Source organism: Danio aesculapii, chromosome 2 (genome assembly GCF_903798145.1).
Source record: "Danio aesculapii chromosome 2, fDanAes4.1, whole genome shotgun sequence".
Lineage (NCBI taxonomy): Eukaryota > Metazoa > Chordata > Actinopteri > Cypriniformes > Danionidae > Danio > Danio aesculapii.
Window position 1 is genome coordinate 59,008,979 of NC_079436.1, and position 20,282 is coordinate 59,029,260.

General features: G+C 39.4%; 1 protein-coding gene across 2 annotated transcripts in view; it reads right to left on the minus strand.

The window, feature by feature from the left end:
• Positions 1-18,839, minus strand: part of LOC130214883 (protein APCDD1-like) — a 33,726-nt gene extending 14,887 nt beyond the window's left edge. For both annotated transcript variants that reach the window (XM_056446732.1, XM_056446742.1), the window contains exons 1-2: positions 18,639-18,839; positions 3,534-3,675 (exon numbers count right to left, since the gene is read on the minus strand). In XM_056446732.1, coding sequence (XP_056302707.1) covers positions 3,534-3,675; positions 18,639-18,696 — 200 coding nt within the window. In that variant the 5' untranslated portion in view covers positions 18,697-18,839. The remainder of the gene's footprint in view (positions 1-3,533; positions 3,676-18,638) is intronic.
• Positions 18,840-20,282: the final 1,443 nt, after the last annotated feature.

A 20,282-nucleotide genomic window follows, 5' to 3' on the forward strand; every position in this document is an offset into this window, starting at 1 on the left:
CTAACTTTGAGATTTTGACTTGTTTCTTGTCCAAATATCAAAAAAGTAATAAATAAAACAACAAAAAACTAAAATTATGGCAAAAACTCAAAAATTTATTTGGTTTATTCATAAACTAATTTCAAGAGTTCACACTGAGCTGATGATTAATTATAAGCTTGTTTGGCATGCTGTCCCGGGAGAGAGCCCTGAGCTCATAAGATCCTCGAGCCCGGGGCTCCCTCCCGTTGCATGGCGAGAAGGGAGTTTGGGCTCAGGTAGATCTCGAGAACTCCCCCGCTGTAATAACCAATGAACAGCCAGTGATTGCTCTTGAGAGATAACCATTTACTAGGAGCATGTCTATAGTGCCGGTTTGGATTAGTCAATTCACTTATGTTGCATGTTTTTTGGACGGTGGGAGGAAACCGGGGAACCTGGGGGAAACCCACGTGAGCACGGGGAGAAAATGCAAACTCCGCACAGAAATGTCTGCTGGTTTGGTAAAGCCTAGAACCAGAGACATTCTTGCTGTGAGGCAACAGCGCTAAGCACTGGGCCACCGTGTCACCCATCTAGGAAGAAGGAGGAGTAGGGGTGGATGGGGGGATTCTTCAAAACGAAGATATCGGTGGTACGTAACCCAGGGTATTTGAAGTAGCTTAGGAGTCGTCTGATTGGTGCATTGAGAATTGGATAATGCGGATCCAGCCGCTAGCAATCATAAGCACGTGATCCTCTCGACATTTGTTTATAACTAAACTTCACTTCGAGAGGATCACGTGCTTATGATTTATCACAGCCGGTCTCATATTAAGCTAATCAGTATCATCCAATCATATGAGCCATAAGCTACTATAAATAACCACAGTTTCAGTCCACTTTATCTTCGTTTAGACGAAACGCCCCTTCCTCCCCATTCACTATAGATCGGGCGGCACGGAGGCCCAGTGGTTAGCACTGTTAGCCCCACAGCAAGAACACTGCCAGCCCTGGTCCTGCCAGGTCGGTAGGTGTTTCTGTGAGGAGTTTGTATGTTCTCCCCGTGTCCGCGTGGGTTTTCCCCGGGTTCTCCGGTTTCCTCCCACCATCCAAATATATACATCATGCATAACAATCAAGCATTTGTCTAGCCCCCTTTTTTCCTCACGTGTTCCCTTAGCTGCCGCAGACGGGGAGTTCTGAGATCCACCGAGCTCAGGCTCCCCTCTGCAAACGGGAGGAAGCCCCAGGCTCGAGGATCCCTTGAGCTCGGGGCTCTCTCCCGGGACAGCATGCCAAACAACCTTTTGATGAATCATCAGCTAAGTGTGAACTCTTGAAAGAGGCAAAGAGTGTGTAGATTCACTGCAAACAAGCGTCTAACTTTTCTGAAGATTTTGTCAATATTAATGGCCCGTTTCCACTGAGTGGTGCGGTATGGTTCGGTACACTTTTACGGCTTTTTGAGGGTACCTAGCAGGTCTAAAGAGTACCAAAAGGTGGAGCTAGACGCGCAGCTGAACGCTATTGGTTTACAGAGATACGTCACTCACTCGTGGAGCTAGCCAGAATGAAAACAAAGGAACCGCCATGTTTTAAATACACAGCCGAGACTACATCGTAATACTATCAGTGGTGGAAAGAGTACCGAAAAATCATATATAAGTAAAAGTACCATAACATACCTAAAAATGTAGTGCAAGTAAAAAGTATCTGTTGTAAATATTATTTAAAGTGTGAGTAAACAGTATAGCCCTTACAAAAGTACTCAAGAGTAGTGAGTATTACGCTGTTAAAAACTGATGCGTTTACATGTAATTTGTGGATGTGTGTAAACGTAACATTCTGTAGTGCATCTAGTTATTGCCTAGCAGGCACATGTTAATATTAGGTTAAAATTAGGTTGTGATACCAGGTGACCAAAATTGAACGTCTCGCCAGTGTGACCGAGTTTATAGGATAAGTGATAGTGACTGACACTTGTAACAGCCAATCAGAAGCAAGTGTTGCCTATTTTAGAGCCGGTTGGCTGTGCTAGGTGATGTGTAACCTCCAGCCCCGCCCTTCTTGTTCCGCGTTTGTTGACTTCTGTTCAGGTATGTGTTAGCAGTTAGCTCTCTCTTTCTCTCTCTCTCTAACTCACTCACTCACTCACTCACTCACTCACTCTCTCTCATTACCGTTTGTGGATTAATCATCGTTGTTTCATTCTAGCCTGTTTTTCCGTTGGTTTTCCTGTCGATTGCTATTCATTCAGCTTGCTTGTAGCATTAATGAAGAGGACTAATTCGTAAATACATGAGCGTACTATTCCCGGTTTGGATTCTTCCTCTTTGTCCTGGGTGATTTATATGAGCAGCTTTAGCATCCTTATTCCTGTCGTGCTGTAAAATTTCTGTTATTCTGAGATCTCCATTGATTGCTATTGTTACTGCTACCTGCTATCTAGAGCTGCTACAGTTACTGCTATCTGCTACTGTTACCTGCTACTGTTATATTATGTGTTATTTGGTCTGTTTTATTTCTTTTGGTGTGATTTCTGTGTTCGACTTCTGGTTGGTGTGTTTTTTTTTTTTATGTGTCCGGTTGCCCTGTGCTAACTTTTGTTTTTCTATAGTGAAACCGCGGGAGCTGTATTTAGTTTCTTTTTTTGCTTGTTTTGATATTATTTTGTTTTTTTGTTGTTTTGTTTTTCTCTTGTATAATCTATCACATATGTTGACTAGATTTGATTTTTCTTGCAGGAGCTGAGGTCCCACGGGTGCAGGATCTTGAGGTGGTGGTGTCACTACACTTGCCATTTGCTGTGGACCTTTGGGGAGTGTGGAGTGTGTGGATCTAGTGTGGGTGTGGAAGTATGTGGGGTTTTTTATTTATTTTTTTGACACAATTGAGCACTGGTGATCCCTCCTATGTGTGACCTCAGCCCTGTAAGTTAGTTTGTTTATTTATTTATTTATTTTTTTTCCTTTGGTTTATTTTCACGTTTACTTTGTTTTGATTTACTGCGGTTACGTTGGAGGGTGGTGCCAGCAAAATGTTCTGATCAAGGTGTTAAAGAGTAGTCTTGACCACCTTGGTTAGTCGGATCAGGTGTGTTTGAATAGTGCTGGAGCAAAACTGTGCAGAGCTGCAGCCCGGAATTGAGTTTGAGACCAATACATTGAGGCAAACTGGGTATTGAAATATAATTGGGTGGGTTAAAAGAACCAAGACAAAGACGGCTGTTTCGGCATGTAACTCACATTTTTCTAAGCAGAATATCTGACTTCAGAATTGTTTTTCAGATGAACAAGAATGTTCTCTGAGCATGTTTCTGAAATATCTGCAAATACATGACGGTGTTTTTATGCTTTAGAAGAGTAAATAACTCCCATACAGCACCTTTAAAACAAGCAGAATAATCAAGTCAATGGGTTTAGTAAAATTATCTTGTTTTTGTTTTGATGTTTGACAATGAAAATGATTAAAAAATTGAGACAAAACTGAAAATGATGCACTAAAATGACTAAAAGTATGCTCTAAAACAGCAAAAACTGAATTGATGCTGTACAGTACAGGTGTTTTCTCACCTGGTGGAGACCCAGTGGCCCTGGATGTCAGGTGGCATCTGGACGGTGATGCGGGCTCCGGTGTGCAGGTGTTTCAGCATCTGGACACACTCAGTGTCTTTAGAGGACCAGTCCAGACAAGGAGACGAGCCCTTCACACACACTCAACAACAAACACACAACATAAACACTCACTGTCTGCTTAACTGTGCTTCAATACACCTATTGGTGTGTGCATTTTGGAATATCACATAAAACAATGCTGAATGGAAATGGCAAGATGTGCATACATTCTTAAGATATTACTGTATGTGGTATTGTGGTCCAGACTCTAAATATTGTAGAGGGTTTTTTCACTTAGGCCCTGCTCCAATGACTCGACACACATGCAGGTTGCCAGATTGACAACAGTGTACACTGTAAGCTGCTCAGCTAATGTTTATATTTGTATTATTTGCTAAATAAAATGTGTGTTTTTATCACTCTGAATCTCTGTCTCATTTTGGAGGCTGCTTCTGTCCTCCAGAGGGCGCATTTTCAGCTGTGTCTGCATACATTGAGCAGCCTTCATGACTGAAAGTAAATACACTGTTTTCCACCATCTGGCAACCCAGGGTGCTGAAATACAATTGGTTGAACTGGCAGTGGGCGGAGTTACAGAAATCACAACAAACACAGAACACACATTTTCTAAATCAGAAAAATACCATAATATGTCCACTTAGCATGTTTATTAAAGATCTGCAAACACATTATGGTATTTTTATGATTTAGAACAGTCAAAAGCAGCACAGCACCTTTAAAGTTTGCACTGGCTTCCAGTTGCTGCCCGCATCAAATTCAAAGCTCTGATGTTTGCTTACAAAGTGACCTCTAGCTGTGCTCCTTCGTATCTGCTCTCACTTCTGCAGATATATGTGCCCTCCAGAAACTTGCGTTCTGTGAATGAACGTCGCCTCGTTGTTCCATCCCAAAGAGGGAAGAAATCACTTTCCCGAACTCTCACATTCAATCTGGCCAGTTGGTGGAATGAACTCCCTAACTACATCAGAACAGCCGAGTCACTTGCTGTCTTCAAGAAACGACTAAAAACGCAACTGTTTAGTCTCCACTTTTCCTCCTAATCTGCAACTGCCTCTCTGGCTATACCACTAACTGAGCCCTCTTTCTCTCTCTCTCTCTCTCTAAAAAAAAAAAAAAAAAAAAAAAAAAATTCTACTAATGTTTTGCTTCTTAGACTTTTACACGCCTGAAACTTGTCTATAGCGCTTGTTCACTGCTGCTCTTATAGTTGTGTAAATTGCTTCCTTGTCCTCATTTGTAAGTCGCTTTGGATAAAAGTGTCTGCTAAATGACTAAATGTAAATGTCTAAATGTAAAGAAACTACGAAATATTTAGACCACATGGTCTCAGTTTAATATAGGCTGTAAAAATAACCCCAGAAAAAAATAAATATTAAAAAAAATCAAGTGCTTAATGAGTGTGGGAATGTGCTGGTGATTTGGACAGAGTCGAGGAATTATAATTCATTTTTAAATGTCATATAATGACGCTGGGAGAAAGCAGAGCTCATGGCTGGATAACACTAAACACATTTCTGGCCTGTGATCAGGAGCTCCATGAGGACGCCAGATGAAGAGAGCAAAACCTGGAGAATGTGAGGACTAAAACCTCAGAAATGAAGAATCTGAGAGCCTGAGGCGTCAGATCTGCGTTCCACATGATGGAGCGTTCATCGCAAGATCTGCAGAAACATCAGCAAATATACAGGTTTCCCAGAGCAGGATCTCATTTACACATGAAGCCAGAGCCTAGTCCGGAGAGCGGGCAGCTTTTCAGATTATACAATAACAGCATGAGCTCACTTCCACCATGCAACAAAGGGAAAACAAGGATGTGTCCTCAAAAATAACATGCAACAGAACATTCCATTCTTCACACACACACACACACACACACACGCACACACACACACACACACACACACACACACACACACACACACACACACGCACACACGCACACACGCACACACAAATCTTAGCTTAAAGAACATTTGAACTTTTTAACTTTATAATTTTGAATAACTTTACACATTTATTCTTGTCTATACTGATTACCAAAACCACAGTATTTAGTTTTATTCTTGTCTATATACTAATTATGTGACCCAAACTTTATACTTTTACTCTTGTCTATATACTGATTACATTAAACAAACTTTACATTTTTTACTTGACTATATACTATATAGTATATATAATAATCTTTGTACTTTTGTTCTTGTCTATATACTGATTAAATAAACCAAACATTACACTTTTGTTCTTGTCTATATACTGATTAAATAAACCAAACATTTGCTTTTTAGTCTTTTCTATATACTGATAACATAAAACAAACTTAAAAATTTTTCTTGTCTATATACTGACTACATACACCAAACGTTTCACGTTTATTCTTGTCTATATACTGATTATATAAAACAAACTGTATACTTTTATATTTCTTTATACTTATTACACGAACCAAATTTTATGCTTTTTCTGGTCTATAAACTGATTACATAAATCAAAATTTGCACTTTTATTCTTGCCTATAAACTGATTACATAAACCAAACTTTACACTTTTGTTCTTGTCTATATACTGATTACATAAACCAAACTTTACACATTTATTCTTGCCTATATACTGATTACATAAACCAAACTTTACACATTTATTCTTGCCTATATACTGATTACATAAACCAAACTTTACACATTTATTCTTGTCTATAAACTGATTACATAAACCAAACTTTACACATTTATTCTTGCCTATATACTGATTACATAAACCAAACTTTACACATTTATTCTTGCCTATATACTGATTACATAAACCAAACATTACACTTTTGTTCTTGTCTATATACTGATTACATAAACCAAACTTTACACATTTATTCTTGTCTATAAACTGATTACATAAACCAAACATTACACTTTTGTTCTTGTCTATAAACTGATTACATAAATCAAACTTTACACATTTATTCTTGTCTATAAACTGATTACATAAACCAAACATTACACTTTTGTTCTTGTCTATAAACTGATTACATAAATCAAACTTTACACATTTATTCTTGTCTATAAACTGATTACATAAATCAAACTTTACACATTTATTCTTGTCTATAAACTGATTACATAAACCAAACTTTACACATTTATTCTTGTCTATAAACTGATTACATAAACCAAACTTTACACATTTATTCTTGTCTATAAACTGATTACATAAACCAAACATTACACTTTTGTTCTTGTCTATAAACTGATTACATAAACCAAACTTTACACATTTATTCTTGTCTATAAACGGATTATATAAATCAAACTTTACACATTTATTCTTGTCTATAAACGGATTATATAAATCAAACTTTACACATTTATTCTTGTCTATAAACTGATTACATAAATCAAACTTTACACATTTATTCTTGCCTATATACTGATTACATAAACCAAACTTTACACTTTTGTTCTTGTCTATAAACTGGATATATAAACCAATTCGAGACGAGATGGCGGCGCGTTCGGTTCGCGAGGCTCAGCGTCTCTCCAGTATCTGCAATTTTGCAGTATTATTCCTGCTCATTTCGGGTCTGTTCGTACAGAACAGCAGTGCCTTTACATCGTACACCCGACAGGACATCTTGGATATTGGATTGTGCATTCCGGACAGTTTTATTAACAATCTTCAACTCATCCCTGAGATCGCCAGAACACCCGGGCCGAAGAGCCCTGCCCGGCCGGGCGGAAGTGCTCGGAGGCGGCGCAGAGAACGTAAACAAAGACGGGGGAAGCGTGGCGGGCTAAGAGCTAAGCTAAAGCGAACACTACACCGGCTCTCTTTACCCAGCATCTTTCTTGCCGGTGAACAAAATGGATGAGATTCGACTGCGCATCAACCACAGCAAAAGATTATGGAACTGTAATGTCATGATTTTCACAGAAACATGGCTAAACAGCGGGATACCAGACAACGCTATATCGCTAACGGAGCATCAAACATTCCGAGCAGACAGAACGGCGGATGACTCCGGTAAGACCAGAGGCGGAGGATTATGCATTTATATTAACAAAGCTTGGTGCACAAACTCTGTCGTCGTTGGGAGACATTGCTCTGTTAACCTGGAATTTCTAATGGTTAAATGTAGACCGTTTTATCTGCCACGGGAGTTCACCTCCACCATAATAACTGCTGCTTATATCCCTCCTGACGCTGATGCCAAGCTCGCTATGAATGAACTTCATGCAGCCATCAGCAAACAACAGACTGCTCACCCGGAGGCTGCTTTTATTGTTGCGGGGGATTTTAATCACTCAAACTTAAAGACAGTGCTCCCCAAATTCCATCAGAACATTTTCTGCCACACAAGGGGAAACAAAACTTTAGACCAAGTTTACACAAACATGGCTGAAGCATATGCTGTGACCCCCCTCCCCCACTTGGGTCAATCAGATCACCTTTGTTTGTTTCTCACCCCCAAGTACTCACCCATCGTCAACCGTGTGAAGCCATCAGTAAGGACCATCAAAGTGTGGCCAGCGGGGTGGACTCCACACTCCAGGACAGGTTTGAACACACAGACTGGAGTATGTTTGCTTCCCAGGCCACATGTGGCTCTCACACAGACATTGACAGTTACACTTCCTCTGTTCTGGAATATATCAACACCACCATAGACAGTGTTACAACCCAGAAACAGATCACCACATACCCAAATCAAAAGCCATGGATGAACAAGGAGGTGCGCCTCCTGCTGAAGGCACGCAACACTGCCTTCAGATCAGGGGATGCACAGGCCTACAGCACTTCCAGGGCTAATCTGAAGAGGGGCATCAAAAAGGCCAAGCACTGCTACAAGCTAAAGCTAGAGGAACACTTTTCCAACTCTGATCCTCGGCGCATGTGGCAGGGCATCCAGGCCATCAGCAACTACAAACCGAGCCAGTCCACCCCCACAGCCACAAATGTCTCCTTCCTGAACGAGCTAAATGACTTTTATGCCCGCTTTGAAAGAGACAATACAGAACCCTACACCAGGAACACTACCTCAACCGACCACTCACCTATCACACTCACCTCCTCAGAAGTCTACACCGCACTGAGTCGGATCAATGTGCGTAAGGCTGCTGGACCAGACGGTATTCCTGGGCGCGTCCTCAAAGCATGTGCAGAACAGCTCGCTGGGGTATTCACAGACATTTTCAACCTGTCGCTTAACCTAGCAACTGTGCCAACATGCTTTAAAACCACCTCTATTGTGCCAGTGCTCAAACACTCCAGTCCAACATGCCTGAATGACTACCGCCCTGTAGCACTCACACCCATCATCATGAAGTGCTTCGAGCGGTTGGTCCTGGCACATCTGAAAGACTCTCTGCCATCCACACTGGACCCACATCAGTTTGCCTACCGTGGCAACAGGAGCACAGAAGATGCCGTCTCCATAGCACTGCACTCTGTACTCACACACCTGGACAATAAAAACACTTATGCACGAATGCTGTTTGTTGACTTCAGCTCAGCATTCAACACTGTCATACCCTCTAAGTTACTGATCAAACTCAGAGACCTGGATATTAACGCGTCTCTCTGCAACTGGGTTATGGACTTTCTGACTAACAGACCTCAGAATGTTAGATCAGGCCACATCTGCTCCACCACCGTCACACTCAACACTGGTGTACCACAGGGCTGCGTGCTGAGCCCCTTCCTCTACTCCCTTTTTACCATCGACTGTAGGCCTGTGAACAGATCCAACACCATCATCAAATTTGCAGATGACACCACAGTGATTGGTCTAATCAGCAATAATGATGAGACTGCCTACAGGGAGGAGATACAGCATCTAGCCACTTGGTGCACTGACAATAATCTGCTCCTTAACACCAGCAAGACCAAGGAGCTCATTGTGGACTTCAGGAAGGGACGAACAGGCTCGCATGATCCCATCCACATTAACGGGATGGCCGTGGAGCCTGTCTCATCCTTCAAGTTCCTGGGTAACCACATCTCTAAGGACCTTTCCTGGACCACCAACACCTCCAGCCTGGTCAAGAAGGCTCACCAGCGCCTATTCTTCTTGAGGCAACTTAAGAAGAACCAGCTTTCATCAGCCATCTTGGTGAACTTCTACCGATGCACAATAGAAAGCATCCTGACCAACTGCGTCACAGTCTGGTATGGAAGCTGCTCTGTTGCTGAGCGTAAGGCACTGCAGCGGGTGGTGAAAACTGCCCAACGCATCACAGGGACTACACTGCCAGCCATAGAGGACATCCAGAAGAAACACTGTCTGCGCCGAGCACGTAGTATTCTTAAGGACACCTCTCACCCTGCTCACAGACTGTTTTCTCTCCTGCCTTCCGGCAGGCGCTTCAGGCTCCCCCGGACAAAAACCAGCAGACTGAGGAACAGCTTTTTCCCCAGAGCTGTCTCCCTTTTGAACTCTGCCCCTCACTGACTCTTTTGCCCCCCCAATACACCCCCCACACTCCTCTAACTTATACTCCTCACAATCACTGCACTATTTAACATTTGCACATTTAAAGTTTGCACATATTCATTGCACTGATTCACTTATCTGAACTGTACACACCCACTGCACATGGACATTTGTAATTATGTTATCTATATGCACACTTCTGATTATTAATAGCATCCTGTACATATATTCAGTTATTGTAAATCTGTTCATAGCTAATACAACCTGTATATAATGTTGATAGTACATCCATCTGTAAATATCACCATAGTTTTTCTATAACTGCACTTTATAACTTATACCTGTATCCTGCACTTGCTGCTATTGCACTGCTGGTTAGACCGAAACTGCATTTCGTTGCCTTGTACTTGTACATGTGTAATGACAATAAAGTTGAATATAATCTAATCTAATCTAATCGAATCTTTACTTTTTTTTTTCCTCTTGTGTATATACTGTATACTGCATATAAACAAAAATGTACCCTTTTATTTTTGCCTATATACTGATTATGTAAACCAAACTCTGCACTTCAGCCAGAGCCACTGCAAACATTAGCAAGCTCCACTGATTCTCCTATCAGAGCCATCACTCTCCATGAGAAAGTTAGCAGCGTCTGCAGCTGTACTCAGATCAGATCAGCACATCTGCATACACTCAAACCTCTTGTGGGAAAACAAAGCCTCACACTGTGATCATGAGGAACAAACTCATACTGCATACACCTCAGCGTTACAATACTCCTGATCCTCAATGGACTCTCATCTAAAAAGTGTAATTGTACAAACATCCACCTACAGTTCAATAATCATGTACACACTGTAGACCTCACCTCTGCGTTCACACTGCAGGCAAATGTGGCTCGAATCAGATTTTGATTTGCCCGCATGTGACTCGGATCTGTTTTTGTCTTGACAGTGTGAACAGCCCAAACCACATGGAATCTGATCTTTTTAATTCAGATTTGTGCCACTTTCATATGTAGTGTTACATAAGACACAGATCTGATGTTTTGCAATGCGAGCGCAGTGTGAACGGTTATGCAGGACTCATGTTCATGTGACTTTTACATAACCTTTAATTGACATGCGTCATCATTCTGTGCTGGAGACATCATCTACTCCTCAGTAGCATAGTAGAATAGCACACAGGGCGATTGCTGTACCACAGAAAGTTGGTTGTTCATTTTAAAATTGAAATTGAAGGCAAAACTGGTTAATGATTGGGTCACGGCTTGATCGCGAAGCGGAAGAGTGTCAGGGGTGTTGCGGATAGGGGACCCATGCGCACAGGAGAGGACACTTTCATTTTAAGGGGAAACTTTCTCTCAGAGAGAAAAAAGTGCAGGTGCTCAAACACCCAAACCCCCTTATACACGTGCCTGCTGTTTATAACGAAGTAAAATTAAATAATCACAATCGCAAGAGACTTATTTTAGGTTTCAAATGCCGACAAACACATTAGTAGTAGCAGAACAACCTTTTACAGTTCATGAAATACACCACTGTAGTCTGTGAAAAGGGCAACAATCATAATAACCATAATCTGACAACGTGCTCACTTCACACAGTATACTCGTTATATGCATAATTAGACAATTTGTGCTGTCCGTAGTTACCTTTGTGCATGCGAGTCAGTTTAAGACCAAGATCTGATCACACTGCAGATCTGATATTGGCCACATTTATAACACTCACACTATAGTACACCACAGTTTACTCTAGTTAAAACTAAAGTATAGAGTAATAAAGTATACAGCATACAGTATTTATTACAGTTTTTCAGTTGACTATAGTTAATAGCACAGAATGCTGGAGCATTCAATAACAAAGCGTTGTGAATACTATAATATATAATGCATTTTAGTATGGTTCAACAATGCATATATGAATAAATAATCATAAAGCATAATAATAAATGACTATAGTATTTTTGATGCGGCTGCATGGGATCAGTGAACTGACCTCCATTCAGTTTCTGTGGGGTATTTTTTCTTACACTAATTCATGTCAAAGCAGTAGGGTTTTGCTGCTTGTGTTGCTCTCCATCAGAGCTTCCAGGACTCTGAAGGAAACCGCGGATAAGATTTCCAGCTGAGCTCACAGATCTGGGCTGAACGTCAAACACACACAGTATCCGGATCCAGTCCAAAACACAAGCTCTTTACCACACGGCCTCCGTCTTCCGGACAGACGCTTTCACGGCCCTCTCCTTAATTCTGATTATATACACACACACGTTTACGAGCGCACAGACTGTTTAATAGATGGAGGAAAGAGTTTCATCATGTGGCTAAGAATAACATCTAATGGACTTTCAGCACAATCATTATTTTCTCTCTCTACACTGTTTTTTATAGATTACTGGAATATGTTTGACAAGATTTTCATCTGCTTCATTACAGTTTAATATTTTATTCAATGTTACTTGAAATTAGTTTTTTTATTAGCAGATCGTTTGTGTTTTAAGAATAGTTTCAAGATGCTTCTTTCCATGTTAAAATAAGAAGTCAAAGATTATTTTTTTTATCTTTTTTGTAAAAATTATAAGCAATTATTTTCTTTTTTTTTGTCATGGAATTTTTATTTTTGCAAATTATTTTCAAAGTAATTCAATGTTGTTTTTTGTGCATTAATAATGCAACATGATTCATAAGTTACACATATTATGATATTATTTTCCACAGATCATGTTATAATTTTTGCTAATTTGGACTTTCAGCACAATTCCTTCATTTTCCTTTGGCTTAGTCTCTTTATTCATCAGGGGTCGCCACAGCGGAATGAACCACCAACTATTCCAGCATGTTTTACACAGGGAAACACCCACACACACTCATTCACACACTCATACAGCACAGCCAATTTAGTTCATCAATTCCCCTATAGCTCATGTGTTTGGACTGTGGGGGAAACCGGAGCACCCGGAGGAAACCCACGCCAACACAGGGAGAACATGCAAACTCCACACAGAAACACCAACTGATCCAGCCGGGACTCCAGCCAGCGACCTTCTTGCAGTGAGGCCACTGTGAGCCACCGTGTTGCCCTTCACAAAATTCATTACAGCATTTTCATTAAGTTAATTCTTTCTGCCTTCATTTTTTAGTTGATTCAAATGAAGGTTTCTAGTCAGCTCAACTTAAATCATTCAAACTGACTAAAACTTTGTATAGCTACAAATAAATGAGTTGAAACCTGATTATCTTATTAAATTAAGTTAAAGTAACATTAAAAAATAGTTTTTGTGAATTTTTGTCATTAAATTTTTGTGGAAAATGTTTAACAAGACTTTAGTCTTTGTTTCTTTATAGTTGAACATTTTATTCACCCTTACTAACAATTTTGTATTTATTTATTTAAATTTATTAGCAGATTATTAAAAGTTAATTTTTTAAGGATACTTTCAATATTTCACTTTTTTTTCAAAGTTAAAATAAGTCAAATACTAAATTCCCAAATTTAATCCTTTTTACTTTGGCTTAGTCTCTTATTCTTTAGGGGGTCGCCACAGCAGAATGAATCACCAACTTATCCAGCATATGTTTTACATAGCAGATGCCCTTGCAACTGCAACCCAGTACTGGGAAACACCCATACACACTCATTCACACACACTTCACACACACACACACACACACTCACACACACACACACACACACACACATACACTACGGACAATTGAGTTGATCAATTCCCCTATAGCGCATGTGTTTGGACTGTGGGGGAAACCGGAGCACCCTGAGGAAACCCACACCAACACGGGGAGAACATGCAAACTCCACAAAGAAACACCAACTCACCCAGCCGGGACTCAAACCAGTGACCTTCTTGCTGTGAGGCCACAGTGCTAACCACTGAGCTACCGTGTCACTCACATATATATATATATATATTATGTCAAAACAAACTTAAATTTTAGACACATTAGCCGCGTTTCCACTATCACGCCTAAAGCGAGCGAGCCAGGGCGAGCCAAGGCCAGTCGCGTTTCCACTATCACTTCCGGGGCGTAATCGGGCCAGGGCGGGGCTTCCTTGGGGCCAGCGTCCGGCCTTTTTCGGCCCACCGAATACCTTGGGCCAAGAAGGGCCAACTGGGGCTTCGGGGCGGGGTTATGTACAAAGGCGGAGTTTTCCTGTCAGGTAAAGAGGAGACAAGATGCTTTCTTCCCTTACATTTGTTTTGCTATCGCGCTTGATCAACTCACTCGCCTTGCAGCCAAAATCTGTGTTCGAAGTAAATGCCGCCGAACTCGAATGTCCTTATCCAGGGATCGCTGTCTGGCCTTACACCAACAGACCACAAACAGTAAAAAAGCAATCGCTTCGGTGTTCTCCAGCTTCCAGCTCTCGTAGTGATGCCAGGTTGTGTTTGTGGTTATAATTTGAGTTTTTTGTTCCCGCTGAAGTGGGCGGGTTGTGTGACGGGTTGTGTGACGTTTGATTCGGGGGACGTTCTGGGGGCGGTGTTTGCGTGACGCGCTGCGAGCAACTAGCCCGACAGTGGAAACGCGACATGATTTCGGCCTCATTTCTCAACCTCGAGGGCTATTGGCCCGGCCTGGCCCGATTAAAGCCCTGGCTCGCACTGGCCCGATAGTGGAAATGCGGCTATTTAATCTTTGCACAGCACTAGAATATATAATAGGGAACAATAACATGGTTACCTGGATATATATATTTAACAAATCTAAAAAACTTAGATACAATCACTACAAATGATGGATTGGCTGAGATGGCTGAGAGTGAATTTGAGAAAACTCATGAATTATTCAGTATATTACATAAAGATTCAGTTTTGAGTTTACATGATGACATCACAGCTCCATTCAGCAGCATTTAGCATTTTCCTCTGAGTTTGATCTGGCATCAGTGACGTGCACGTGAGCCGCTGTGAAGCAAGTCAGGCGTTCTGGCTTCTCTGTGACCCGTTCCTGAGGTTTTTCCCTCTATAAATTTACAGCAGGCTTTAATCTCTCCTGACGGCAGGCTGTTTTTACGGCTGCTGGGAAAGACTGCTATAATGCGCCACTTAATTGAACGTTAGATTCTCTTAAACGCACTGGAGGGAAGCAGCGGATGAGGATCTCCTTTTATCTCTGGCTTTTGTTTAATGTGGTTGGCCTGCGCTGATGATGAAACGGGTCACATGAGCTTCAGTGTGCTTTAATGCTGACCTTCAGACTACACAAACACATCAGTGCAGCACAGATATTGGGTGTTACTGTTATATTATCACTTTACTGCTATTTATTAAAAAAAACAGATGTAATAAACTATGTAAAGTAACACTATATACTGTAACATTGTGTAATGTATTATGTAACCCTATATAAAACATTATAACATAACAGTATGTAATGTAACTATGTCATTTAACATTATGTTACATATGCAATGTATCATTATCCAGTGTAACTGTGTGTAAATGTGATCTAAAAAAAAAACTATGTAACACTATGTTATGCATCACTATGTAATGTTACACTAAATATATAAATATATAAAACTTTGTAATGTGTCACTGTGTAATGTAACTATGTAAAGTAACAGTATATAATGTAAGACTATGTAACATCATGCATCATCAAGTAATGAAACATTATGTAAAATAACTATGTAACAATGTAAAGTATGTAAAATAACACTATATAATGTAAGATTATGTAAAGCAATGCAATATTACACTTTGTAATGTAACACTATGTAATGCAACACTGTTATGTAACACTACATGTATGTAAAACTATATATATATATATATATATATATATATATATATATATATATATATATATATATATATATATATATATATATATATATATATATATATATATATATATATATATATATATATATATGTTTGTGTGTGAGTGTGTGTGTGTGTGTGTGTGTGTGTGTGTGTGTGTGTGTGTGTGTGTGTGTGTGTGTGTGTGTAGCTATGGAATGTAATTATATTAATTATATGTATATTATGTAAGACTCTGAAATGTAACACTAACACTATGTAATGCAACACCCTGTAATGTAACACTATAAAAAAAATGTATATTAAATATAAAAATAGGTTATTAAATTCCATAACACTCTCACCAGTCTTTACTCCTTATTTGCGTCTAACAGACAGTTTGTCACGGGGGCATGAATGAAATGTTTATGAGTGAAGGTGAAACTGCTGAACTGCAGTTAAAGTCACCCAAAATTACAGGAAACTCTTCCATGAAAGCACTTCACGTAAACACCTTCATTATATTATTGTCTATTAAGGTAAATAACTAGATTACAGATGTCCATGTAAGCGTAGTCAGTCGTGTCTTCGAAGTTAGTGACAGATCCAGAAGGGCCTCCTGCTGATTTGATTCAGCACGCTAAAATATCAAGGTGAAAATCATCATAGCTTGTGTAGAACAGACCCAGCTCCCAACCCAACTTTGAGAATAGATTAACGCCCATATTTTTTTATTGCCTGATAAGAGTCTCATACGCAGCACGTTATCGCCGATAATGGCCCACCACTAATATACATAAACACAGTTGAAGTCAGAATTATTAGCCTCCTTTTGAATTTTTTTTACTTTTTTAAATATTTCCCAAATGATGTTGAACAGAGCAAGGAAATGTTCACAGTATGTCTGATAATATTTTTTCTTCTGGAGAAAGTCTTATTTGTTTTATTTCGGCTAAAATAAAAGCAGTTTTTAATTTCTTAAAACCCATTTTAAGGACATTTTTATTAGCCCCTTTAAGCAAATTTATTTTTCGATAGTCTACAGAACAAACCATTGTTATACAATAACTTGCCTAATTACCCTAACCTGCCTAGTTAACCTAATTAACCTAGTCAAGCCTTTAAATGTCACATTGAGCTGTATAGAAGTGTCTATAATTCTAGGCTACAATTCACACAGGCTCACCAAAACTGGACAATAGAAGATTGGAGAAACGTTGCCTGGTCTGATGAGTCTCCATTTCTGCTGCCACATTCGGATGCTCGGCTCACAATTTGGCCTCAACAACATGAAAGCATGGATCCATCCTGCCTTGTATCAGCGGTTCAGGCTGCTGGTGGTGGTGTAATGGTGTGGGGGAGATTTTCTTTGGGTCCATTAGTACCAATTGAGCATGGTGTCAACGCCACAGCCTACCTGAGTATTGTTGCTGACCATGTCCATCCCTTTATGAGCACAGTGTCTCCATCTTCTGATGGCTACTTCCAGCAGGATAACGCACCTTGTCATAAAGCTCCAATCATCTCAGACTGGTTTCTTGAACATGACAATGAGTTCACTGTACTCAAATGGCCTCCACAGTCCCCAGAGCTCAATCCAATAGAGCACCTTTGGGATGTGGTGGAACGGGAGATCGGCATCATGGATGTGCAGCCGACAAATCTGCAGCAACTGTGTGATGCTATCATGTCAACATGGAGCAAAATCTCTGAGGAATATTTCCAGTAGCTTGTTGAACCTCTGACACGGAGGATTAAGACAAGCTACTAGTAAGACCTGGTACTAGTAAGATGAACCTAATAAAGTGGCCGGTGAGTGTATATTAGTTTATATATATCAGTTTCATTTTCACTGCAGGTCAAATTCAATCATTAATTAACAAACAACTTCTTCATTATGTAACAAAATGCATAGTTGGATAAATTAGTGCTCAAATGTTGAATTATGATTAAAAAACCCTTGATTATAAATATATCAACAATTCAATGCACTTCGAATCAGAATAAAGTTGTTATTAATATGTGTCAGGTATAATTTTAGGAAAAGCAAATACATTAAACTAATTTTTCGTTTGCCAAAAATAACTGATATTTAGTAAAGGTCATGTTCTATTAGACAGACTGTAAACATTCATCTGTAATTACATCAAAATTTTATTTTTCATTGGTAGTATGCATTGCTAGGAGTGTAATTTGTGTGTAAAGGCGATTCTTCACAGCAATGTTTTCAATCAACTCTCAGACTCCACATTTTAATTCATATCAGCTTTCCACAAATCTCAAATAAATAAATAAAGGTCTCTTAGGACTGGTTTTGTGGTCCAGATTCACATGTACACAATCCTAACAATTAATGTTTAGGCAATGAATAAAAATGTCCTGATTTTTTTAGTTCTTTTCTCTTAGATTACGTATTCTCTCTGCAGATTATGAAACACCAAAGACATTTTGGCTAAGACTTGATTCTGATGGTCCCTATTGCACATTTTATTGACTAAAAGTTGCATTGCAGCATGCCAATTATTAATAGACTGTCTGCTTAATATCTGCTGATACTGCTGCTAAACAGACATTTCACTGACTAGAAGAAATTACATGTCAACTTACGCAAACCCTAACCCAACAGTCTACTGATAATCTAATGAGAATTTGTTGGCATGTAGATGCAGTGTAACTTAAATTCAACAAAATGTGTTAAAGAGACCATCAAAATAAAGCCGAATCAACATCTTTACTTCATTTACTCAACATATTTCTATTCTAACCATCAACAATTAATCATTTGAAAAGTTTTTCTTCACGTTTGTGGACTTTTCTGTGAGTTTTTAGATGAATGAAACACTCACCCATCATCATCATCATCATCATCATCATCCTCAGCACCGCACACACAGCCATCATCATTCTTTAATACTCCTGGATTCGTTAGTCGTCAGATTAATCCCTCATTGAGTTTCTTCTGTTTTATCCACAAACTGTAAGATTCAGTGTTTCAGAAGCGCAAAAACATCCATGCGACCGGAGCTCCAACATCTGGACAGAACACACACACACACACACAGAAGAGTGACTGAACCAACAGAAGGAGATAAAAGAGAAACACACACAGAGGGAGAGAGAGAGAGAGAGAGAGGGAGAGGGAGAGAAAATTAATCTGTTTAACCATAAGTAAATGTTAACCCATTGAACTCATGTTATTGTCCATAATCTACACATGTAAATTATAAGTAACTATTTTAGACCTATTAACTTGGCAGCAAGAAGGTCTCTGGTTCGAGTCCTTGCTGGGTCAGTGTGTGTTTCTGTGTGGAGTTTGCATGTTCTCCCCGTGTTGGTGTGGGTTTCCTCTGGGCGCTCCGGTTTCCCCCATAGTCCAAACACATGCGCTATAGGGGGATTGATCAACTAAATTGGCCGTAGTGTATGAGTGTGTGTGTGTGTGTGTGTGTGTGTGTGTGTGTGTGTGTGTGTGTGTGTGTGTGTGTGAATGAGTGTGTATGGGTGTTTCCCAGTACTGGGTTGCAGTTGGAAGGGCATTCGGTGTGTAAAACATATGCTGGAATAGTTGGCAGTTCATTCCACTGTTGCGACCTCTGAAATAGAGACTAAGACATAAGAAAAGGAATGAATGAACTCTATTAACTCCATTAAATTAGAGACATTGTTCGTTTTTGTTATTTCTCATTTACTGCATTCTTTGTTACTTTGATGATGTGATTTTATTCCATATTTTATGCATATTTAGAATCTTAAACTTGAAATCGAGAGAGAAACTACTTCCAAAATTGTCATTATTAGTTATTTATATGTACATTTAACTGACTTGAACATAATCAAATTATCTTTAGTCATCTTAATTTACATCAGTCAAACTGACTACAAATACTCAACTTTGTAGAACTTTAAAAATAATTGTTGAAAACTGATTAACTGATTAAAATAAGTTCAAGCAGATAAAAACTTTTGTTGACCTGACATTTTGTTGTAGCATTTTTAGTGTAAAAGTCGTCTAAATGTATGCACAGTTGTGTATTTTATTAATTATTTTATATTAACTCTTTTTTCCTACCGTTTTCATTTGTACATTTGTTTCATTTATTTAATTAAATTAATAAATCATTTTTATGAAGCAATTTGGGTTTAAAAAAATTGCATGTAAAATAAAATGCATTATTATAATTATTAGTGTTGTTATTGTGTATATATGCAAAATACAATGTTATTCATTGTTTATATGACGTGCAATATTTGGCAATACTTGAAAAGTCATGCCAGTAAAGCTCCTTTCAATAGAACTGAAATGGAATTGAAAGAGAGAGAGAGAGAGAGAGAGAGAGAGAGAGAGGTGCTGTTTCTTCCTTCATAACTCCGCTCTCACCACATCAAACACCTCCTGAAGAATCAAAGCTCCTCCTGTTTGAACCTGCAGCTGCTTCTGTGGCTGCGTTTACTTACATTCTGTTAAAACTATTAAATATAATTATCCCAAA